The following is a 10,154-nucleotide window of genomic DNA, read 5'->3' on the forward strand; positions in this document are numbered from 1 at the left end:
CTTTCATCAAATTACTTTGTCTTCGAATTGTGCATTTTTTTGTAAATGCAACTTCATTTCCCATTTCGCTTGACTTTTTTTTCATTTCATCCTTAGCAATAGCAAATCCAATTCCTCTATAATCTTCAAGAAATGAAACAACTCCTTGCAAGAGGTCGATAGCATGATCAATATCTAAGTATTCGGTTTGAAGAAATTTACTCACAATATTGACAACATGTAACAACCTGTACTAGATTACCATGCCAAGCAAGAACTCAAAATTCTGAAGTTCATGTATTGCTAACGACTCGATTTCACTCTTCACTTTAGGGTCTTCATTACTTTCTGTCAAATCAAGTAATGTATGTTTTATATATGCAATTTGCTCCATTATAGCATTCACTCTCAACGTGACTTTCCCAACATGTTTGTGACAATGACTTTATTGTCAATTGATAAGTTCATTTTATACACTTATTCAAAATTTTAAAACGATGATATTTAGTTGTTTTTCGAATGAATTATGGTCTAAATTATTGCATTTTGTATTGAATACGTAAAATTCAATGATGGTACGAGAAATTGAAGGAAATAAGCAAAAGTTGCCAAAATTGGAGAAATGGGCTAAGTTGTAAGAGATCCAAAGTTCAGGGACTAAAATATAAATATCAAAAGTTGTGTCGGACCTCGCAATGAAAATTCAAGAGTTCTCGAAGTCAATTGAATAAAGAAAGACATCAGATTGATGAAATATAATCAAATTATGATCATGCATCAAGTTCCAATCGAAGAAATATATGCATCGTTTTTAGACTCATATTAAGATGGTGGGAAATCGATTTTCGAACATTTAATTTTTTTTTTAATTTTCAGCAATGGGAACAAAATTTATCTGCAATTATAAAAAATTATATCCTTTTAATTAATATTTTTATGAAAAATAAAGTCAAACGAACATTTAAAAGATTCAAAATTTCAACCTTATTTCGATAAAAAATTATGACAATCAAATACATTAATTGACAATTCTCCTAAAAACAAATTCTAGCCAAAATTGTTTCTATTCAAATTTCATTATTGCAATTAAATGGGATGCTTGGATCATGAACTTTAAAATTCAAGTATGATGTAATTTCCACTAATATAAAATCCCACCACCCATCCAGTTTCTCCCTCTTCAAGAAATCTCTCAATAGTGTTCTTGCAGAAGAAGAAAATAATCAATTATCAATGGAAGGTGAAGAGGGAACACAGCAGCCCCAGCTTGTGCTCGCAGACAATCTATTCCTCCTCACCCATGGCGACGTTGATGACATCGAAAAAGTCCGCCTCCGTGACGAGGTTTTCAATTACATTATTTCCAACGGTATTCAGCCATTTCTCATAGTTTTTTATTTAACTGGTATTCATTTTTTCGAATTGTGGATGTTAATTTAGGGTTCTGTTTTTGGGTTTTTGTAGATATGGCTCCGTTGTATGAAACCCTAGTTCCTAAGGTGTTGGATTTGGATCAGAAAATCCTAGATTCAATGCGCGCCAAGATCGACGACGAGCTTAGAAAGCTGGACGAAAGGTATGGAATTCAGTTTATATATGCATTTCGGATTGTAGCGCCTTAAACTTTATCCGTGGTTATGCTTGTGGATTGAAGTATGGTATTTCTACTGAGAGTCAGGGATTTATTGGATTGGATGAAGAAAAGTAGATAAATAACTTAGTAATATGATTTGTGGCACCGTATTTTTTGTTTTTTTGGCCGTGCAGTGATTTCCATGTTAGGCCACGTAGGAATCTTATTTAGAATAATATCCCAGAGAAGACCCAGTCCAAGTGGCGTTTGCATTTCTCTTTTTCTGTTTTGCACCTTCATTTTCTTTTTGCACGTATTTTGCTACTGCTGCTGTTGTTTCCTTTAGTTGAGGAGCTGTTATTATGTGCAGGTAACTGCTTGGTTAGTTGTTATAGCTATTGCCTAATGCCTATATATATGTAATGAACATAAATGAAAGGGAGGGAAAAAATTTATTCAATTAACTGTGGTTTTTCTTTCACCCAAAGAAAGAATTATAATTTCAATACTTTTGGCTCTTGACTGGGACCTATCATTCCACTGTGTGTTAGCGAGCTAGCTATACCCACGTGTATAGGCAGTTATCTCTTCATCGTTTTTGACAGTGAACTAAAAGAGTGATCCTATGTATTATGGTTTTGATAATTTCTAGATGTATAAAGCATATCAATCAAGTAATAGAGAAGTATATTACAGGATGGTGGATATGCCATTAGACTGGTAAAACTGCAAGGATGTGTGCTAGAAATTAAAATTACAATCAAATATACTTCTGAACTTTTTGAATTTTTAATCGAGTGTCATGTTGTATGCTTCTGTCCATTTAACTTCTGCAAATGAAATTATTATGTTAATCTCAGTAAATGATGGAAGATACCAAGGGTTCATTTGATTGTAAGAATGGAATTTGGGTGGAAAAAAAAACGAATTTTAGGGAATTGAATTGCCTAGAACTTGTTTTCTTGAGAATTGTCAATTAAACGTGTTTGATTGATATTTTTCACCTTGAAAATGTTGAAATTTCTATCTTTTGGTATTCGTTTAGTTTTGTTTTTCATGAAAATGGTTAATTAAAGGGATAGAATATGTTACAATTGCAAAATATACATATATATTAGAGAAAAAGCTAGAAAACCAATTTCCACCAAAACCAAAGGTAAACCAATTCCTTAAAAATCTGGAAAAAGGGGTCACGTGGGGGGTTGGGTGGAAAACTAATTGCATGGAAAATGGAGCCTTTCAAACAGGCCCTAATGTCTAAATAGAAAAAGAATAAAAATCTTATATTCTAAATGTATAACAACAAACACAAATTATAACAAAAATTATGTATTCTCTAACTAATATTAAATGATATCATATGGAATCAATTTTGATTAGTATTTCTCTTAAGTATATTCTTTCAAATTTTTTGATTTTTGTTACATGAGAGAATATCTTACAATGTCAAATCAGCTGTGGTTGCATGCTTGTATTTCAGTGTACCACTTGCAGTCAAAAAGTGGGTGAAACGAAGATGAGTTATGCTACATGTATAAAGTTGATTGACAAAGTAATATCTACACCAATCATTCCAAAAACAGATTTTTAAATAATTTGAAATCAGTGATCTGGATTTTGCCAACACTTATTTGTCAACTAAATTTGTAAACATACTTTGTACAAATAGCATAATACAACAAAGATTTACAATTTCCTTGAAAAATGCTGCTAGAAGTGGTTGGCTACTTGAGTGTGATAGTGTCCGATAAAATGTTTTGCCTTCTCGGAAGTATAAAAAGCTTCACAGGGCTGTATATATGATAACTCGTTAGAAGCTTTTTGAATCCAACAATTTCCACCACAGAACTCGATACACCACCCAATCATTTGACCTTCAGTCACCGTAAACATTCATAATTGTATTCTTTATTTAATATAATGTGTTCGTGTTGTGCCGTGGTTGTCTGTTGAGTTCTTAAAAACGCTTGATGTTTCTTGAATAAAGTGAAGAGAAATGGGACTTATAACTGTTTAGTCATCTATATATTTTTGGCACAGTCTCTAGTTTGGTCCTCCTTGTTTGTATTATTGAATGGAGCTACCACTAGTTATGTTTTATACCGCTAACCGAATTCTCTCTTGACCGCATGGATTGTTAGATTTCCTCGTGCAATATGTTTGGTAACTGACTTGAAGTGTATTTTTTGGATCGGGATTTGTTACACTTAAAATAATATTGGAGACTAATGATGCACATTTTATGTGCTTTAAAATATATCCTTTTCTTTTTCCTACCGGTTGCACAAAACCAAACTCTAATTATACACCCACTGTTTCTATGTCGTCCAAGACTGTCTTTTTAGGTTTTCTTGGTGTTATTGTTAATATATATATATATATATATATAGATAGATAGTGACTAGTTCATATTTCCTTCTCATCAGTTACCACAGATACGTACTACTGTGTAGTTCTTTTAGGGATCCTTTTGCCATCACCTCCGTCATAATTGTCTTTGGCTTAATTTTTGCTTAGGATTGCTGATGCAGAAGAAAACTTGGGTGAAAGTGAAGTTCGGGAAGCTCACTTGGCAAAATCCTTGTTTTTCGTTAGAATTGGTGACAAGGTGCAGTCATACAGATGTGATCCTTCTATGTGCAGTCGTACAGATTTGAATCCTTCTATGTTTTACTTATGTTATTTTGATTGAAGTTATTCATTGTTCTTAAAAAATCCAGGAAAAGGCACTGGAACAACTCAAGTTAACAGAAAGTAAGACCGTTGCAGTTGGACAAAAGATGGACTTGGTTTTCTACACACTACTGATTGGTTTCTTCCACATGGACTTCAATCTCATCTCTAAAGGCATTGACAAAGCAAAGAAGTAAGGGCCAACATGGATGATAATCTTAGATAAAAAATTTCCTCCTTTCATTTTATTTTGGTTTTGATTTTGACGGTTGGCATGACACAGCTTGTTTGAAGAGGGAGGTGACTGGGAGAGGAAGAACCGTTTGAAAGTGTATGAAGGACTGTATTGCATGTCTACCCGTAACTTCAAGAAAGCAGCAAATCTTTTCCTTGACTCTATCTCAACTTTCACGACTTACGAGATTTTTCCCTATGACACCTTCGTATTTTACACTGTCCTTACAAGCATTATATCCTTGGATAGAGTTTCTCTGAAACAAAAGGTATCCAAATTTTCTTTAAATCATTGTGTTTTAACTTAACTGGAACCTAGTTATTATTTTCTTCCTCTAGTGTGTCTGTGCTTAAGTAAGTATCATTTCTTTCTTATGGTGTTTGTAATACATTGCAGGTAGTAGATGCTCCCGAGATCCTTACTGTCATTGGCAAAATCCCATATTTATCTGACTTCCTGAACTCTCTATATGAATGCCAGTATAAATCATTTTTTTCAGCTTTTGGTAAGTTTTTTTTACTAAACCAAATCTTGGGGATATTGTTATCATAACCCTCAGACAAAAAGTAAGAACAGAGAGTCACTTAGTTTAATAAGAAATATTCACCCATAAGATCACTCAGATGAGTCAGAACCTTATTTTATATTCTGTAGACGTGGGTGAAAGAGAAATCTGAGAAAGAAACTACTATGGATCCTTGTACTGCTATTTGCACCACATGGTTTGACATTATTGTCCTTCTTATTAAAAAAAAAAAAAAAAAAAAAAATTGATGCTCATATTGAACCTGTTCAAACGGTTAACTGGTTTACGATTTGCTTCAATTGAATTTCTATTTTCTTTCAGCTGGCTTGACGGAGCACATTAAGTTGGATCGCTATTTACATCCCCACTTCCGATATTACATGAGGGAGGTCAGAACTGTCGTTTATTCCCAGTTCTTGGAATCCTACAAGAGTGTAACAATTGAGGCTATGGCTAAAGCATTTGGGGTGACAGTAGATTTCATCGATTTGTAAGTTGTTTCATATTATTCTGATTCTCTTGATGAATACTAGATTATGTGTGTGCTCGGTAAAACTTTTAAGTGCTTATAAGTTGTGGATTCTACGTATGTCTTAATAAAAAGTATGTTTGACCAACGCAAATAAAAGTTAAGCATAAACTAGATGTTAGATGTAGACTACTATTGGGGATGTGTAATTGATTATTTACTTCATGTACAGGGAACTATCTCATTACATTGCAGCAGGGAAGTTACACTGCAAGATAGATAAAGTTGCAGGTGTATTGGAAACTAATCGTCCTGATGCAAAGAATGCTCTTTACCAGGCAACAATCAAGCAAGGCGATTTCTTGTTGAACCGCATTCAGAAACTGTCCCGTGTGATCGATCTTTGAGGTTGTAAAAGTTTTTCTTCTTCAAGGCAATGTTGGAATTTAAAATTGAGACTTGTTTTTTGTTGCTTCGTTTAGCTGTACCAATAGCATTTTACTTGTATCCATACAATCTTTTGAAAACTAAAATTCAGACATTGACTTTTTCGAAAACATATAATTTTTGCCGCCACCTGAAATGAGCCCGCTGTGTATGATTTTACAGGTTAGTGCATGCGCCATCCACATTTCGATTGTTTTGTGGTGAAATACATTTGATTCTAAACTTACATGACTTTGTCAAAGCTCGGGAAATTCAGAAGAGGCTCTTCGAAGATGGGTTTACTAAGCGTAGGGTAAAAGTGAAATTTTATGTGGGCCACTGAACTTCATTTTATTTCTAGATGATTATTGTATTGTTGATTTGATCATTCTGTCCATGTTCACTATTGGATTAATGGAAAAACAATATGACAGTTTTGTTATTTGCCAAGTAGACTCTTTCTTAGTTAAATTGTGTCCCGAATAGTGAAATTGTAATAGATGTTTAAGTTAATTGTAAGTGTCTTCTAGATAGGACAAACTTCACTGTCAACGAGAAAATTCTGCAGAAGTGATGTTACTGCTGGTTTTTTTAACTTAAAAATAATATTACATGTTTGGACTCTGTTATTATAATTCTCTTCATCAAACTGTGTAGAGAATTTCATTTTTGCCAATCAACATTTGTAGCTGATTTTGCTCTCGATGGGGCAATGATTCCAAAGTAATGTAAGGTATACGGTTGGAGGGGAGCTAAATTGAAAAGTTAAGCAAGACTACTTGTGCATAATAAAGTTACATAATGATTTACACTTTACATATAGAGAAGGTGTTAAAAATGATATTGAGAAAGAATTTTTTTTTATTATTTACTATTTTTTTCGGTTGAAGAAATTTTAATCAAATCATATCTCATCACATATTGTGTATGTAAATCATTATACAAATTATTATGTACATATAGCATAATAAAAAATGCTTTCATACCAAGCTTTTGAATTGAAATTAAATATTTATTTGAATTGTCCAAGTTTTCATTATGATAATATCCGACTTCAATTTTCTGCCAAATATGGTTAATTCATGTCGATTTTGGTACAAACAAATCATTTAATTTCGATTTGTTTGTAAATCTTGATATTCTGTCTACTGTTCGTTCAGTTTATTTATCTATCTATCTATCTTACAGATTTGACCTGAACGTAAAACTAATGGATGATTGACTTCATCACACTAGGTTACACGTCGCTCAATCTTAAAAATATTTTTTAAAAGAATGTAGGAATTAGAAGAATCTTTTTACACTTCAATTATCTACTAGGGTCCGTTTGATTGCAAAGATGAAATTGAATTGAATTGAAAACGAATTTCAAAAAATTGAATTACCAAGAAATTGTTTTCCTGGGAATTGTAAATTATTGTGTTTGATTGGTATAATTTTTCACGTGAAAAATGTTGAAATTTTGAATCTTTTGGTGTACATTTAGTCTTGTTTTTCATGAAAATTGTCAACTAAATGGATATTTTTTTTTTTTACAATTGTTGATAGATTTTGTTTCCATTGCTATAAATAAATAAATAAATAAATGAAAAGCTGGAAAACCGAATTCCCACGAAAATCGTGGGAATTGTTTTTCCACCATTTCAAGGAAAAGGCACATGTGTGGAGGAAAATGTGGTAATCAAATTCCCTAGAAAATTTAGCAATCAAACACCACATTTTGGTGGAAAATGTCCATTTTCCATGAAAAATATATCCAATTAAACATGGCCTTAGTGTTAATGTTCATGTTAGTAGATAATAGATTGTGTTAGTTTAGGAATGTGGGTGGGAGCAACTATTCCTGACCCTAATCTTGTCGAGAATTTTCAGGAGATAGGGACAAGGAGAGAGCAAGAAGTGAAATATCTTCACTTATCTTGTTTATTTATTTATTTAGATATGATTAAAATTTAAAAACATGAAAATAAAATAAAAATACTCATTACGGGTACGAAAATATTAGGTGAGAAGAACATATTCTCATATCTGCTCTGTTTATTATTTGGAATGACGCAATGCACGAAAAAGAATTTTGTGATTTCTACATTAGTTAGTATGTTGATAGGGGATAATGTTTAAAATGAATGATATGGTAAAAAATTGGAGATGAATGAAGTTTTTAAACTTGGGGTTGCCGTGTTTGATATCAATTATCTAACAATTCATTTTCAATTACAAATTCTCGTAATAAATATTTTACTCATAATTTCAATTTTTTTAACTACATATTTTTCAAAAATTCACGATTATAAAAATCATTTTCAACTAAATGGGTCTTAATCACAGGTCAATTCATTTGTCTATTGTTTCTTGCTACCATTAATAAATCCATTATCCATTTCTTATGCTTAATAGTTAATTCTGATCCTGTTAGAGCAAAATAACTGTCTAACAAAACATGTTACTGTCCAGAGTTAATTGTTCCAATGATTACTGAACTTAGGTTCATGTAATCCATTGGAACAATTAATCCTACTGTCTACTGGCTGTACTTATAGCACCACATTCAGATAGCCATGCATGAGATTTCGTTTGTTTGTTCCATTCCCAGTTGTAGTACGAGATGGTGATATAGAACTTGCTCAAAATTACATTTGTGCGTACGTAAATGTGCATTTGTCTATGTTTGTAAGAAATTTGGCTGTGATTTGATGATTCTAGGTGTTTCAAGTTAAAATGAATTTTGAGAAGGATGCGGAGAAGAGGGGAGCAATGCGGGAGAAGCAGCATGAATTTGCGGCTGTTAAGATTTATAACATGCGCACTGATCTTGGTGGGTTCTTTCTTCCTCAAGGTATTAATTCAATTAATCCTTTTACTTCATTTCCAGTTATTTTTGCTGGACTCGTAAAGGGTTTTTTTGTTTGTTTTTAGCTTTTTTTGGTACTCCCAGTTGGAATTTTTTTTTTTTTTTTTTTTTTTCCCTTTTTGTGTCGCTCTCTTTGAACGACTCGTTATGTGCTGTTAATGTGCAGTTTAATACAATATCAAATTTGGATTCTCAAGAGTATTTGACATTTAATTCTGCTTTTTGATGCTTGCAATGTTATTTGAATCTTGTTAATGGGAATGGTGCAGGTTGCCCAAATTATTGGAAAACCTGACTTGGCCCCAGCCGCATGGGTGAAAAGGCTTGTCAAAATGTGTGATCAATCCCCTGCTACCCCATATGCTGTTGTCAATATTATTCTGGAGAAGGAGTTGGGTAAAAGTGTTGATGATTTGTTTGAAAGATTAGATGTTGAAATCCTTGGTTCTGCATCAATTGCACAGGTATTCCTCGTTGTGCACTCTGTCTGTGTTAAAGGGCATATTCAACTATGTCTGCACTTCTTCCAAGAAACTGGTGCTTGGAATTGGTTTTAGTGAATAATATTCACTTTATTCAAATACAAACTGAACTTGATATCTCGGCACTGGAGGAATGGTTTTAATTTGTGGTTAAATTTTAAAGCGCCCCCATTTTGGAAATGGCAAAAAGATAACTTCTAAGTATCTACTTCTTCAAGTTTTTAAACAAATGGGAAAATGTTTATATCTCCGCAATTGGAGGAATGATTTTAATTCGTGGCAGAACTTCAAAGCGCACGCTTTTAAACAAATTGCACAGAGATTTCCTAAAGTATCTTAGTCTTCAGTTTATTGCTTTTCAGGATGAGGAACCACAGGTGTAGGTAGTTTTGCACCTACATTGATGCTAAACGTATCTCAGAAAATGTTGCAGTTAAATATAAGATTTAAATTTTACTGTTAAAAATTCATCTTGGAAATGATCTCATAACCTCCATAGACAGAATCTCAGATTCTTAAACCATATAGACGCCGCCACATTTTTTTCTTATTTTCTGAAATGTTAGGAAAAGGATTGATAAATGTATCTGTTTGTGCTAATGGATGTCATATCCCGACCACTTTAATGTATAATTTGTAGGAAATTCAGTGTATGTGGATAAAATCGAGAAATGTTGTCTTTCGTCTCGTCAATTTGAATAATGCGCAATTAAAAGACTCCCAGATGAAGAGGGGGGATTACAACCGGACCGCTTAAATACCAAACTCTTCTTAGACAGTTTAGGTCTTTTTGACAAAGTTTTTCAATTTTGCAACTATGCAAGTCAACAAAATTTAAACAACCGTATATCGAATTTTCACTAGATCATTGAAAGTTTTATTTTCAACAAATAACTTTTGTTCCAATAGAATTTAAAATTCATGAAGCAGACGAACAATA

At 32.8% G+C, this 10,154-nt stretch overlaps 1 protein-coding gene and 1 pseudogene across 2 annotated transcripts; both read left to right on the forward strand.

The window, feature by feature from the left end:
- The first annotated feature begins 1,085 nt into the window (after positions 1-1,085).
- LOC111383946 (26S proteasome non-ATPase regulatory subunit 6 homolog) lies at positions 1,086-6,530 on the forward strand. Of its 2 annotated transcripts, none has more exons than XM_023008139.1 (9): positions 1,086-1,348; positions 1,444-1,555; positions 4,070-4,160; positions 4,273-4,418; positions 4,509-4,728; positions 4,857-4,965; positions 5,308-5,476; positions 5,688-5,866; positions 6,064-6,530. In XM_023008139.1, the coding sequence occupies exons 1-8, from the start codon at positions 1,213-1,215 to the stop codon at positions 5,860-5,862; spliced, it is 1,158 nt and encodes a 385-aa protein (XP_022863907.1). In that variant the 5' UTR covers positions 1,086-1,212; the 3' UTR covers positions 5,863-5,866; positions 6,064-6,530. The 2 variants fall into 2 exon arrangements, with proteins under 2 accessions (XP_022863907.1, XP_022863908.1); XM_023008140.1 differs by having other exon boundaries at positions 5,688-5,863; positions 6,065-6,530.
- Positions 6,531-8,588: 2,058 nt separating this feature from the next.
- Positions 8,589-10,154, forward strand: part of LOC111383948 — a 15,851-nt pseudogene continuing 14,285 nt past the window's right edge.

Source organism: Olea europaea, unplaced genomic scaffold (assembly GCF_002742605.1).
Source record: "Olea europaea var. sylvestris unplaced genomic scaffold, O_europaea_v1 scaffold2793, whole genome shotgun sequence".
NCBI lineage: Eukaryota > Viridiplantae > Streptophyta > Magnoliopsida > Lamiales > Oleaceae > Olea > Olea europaea.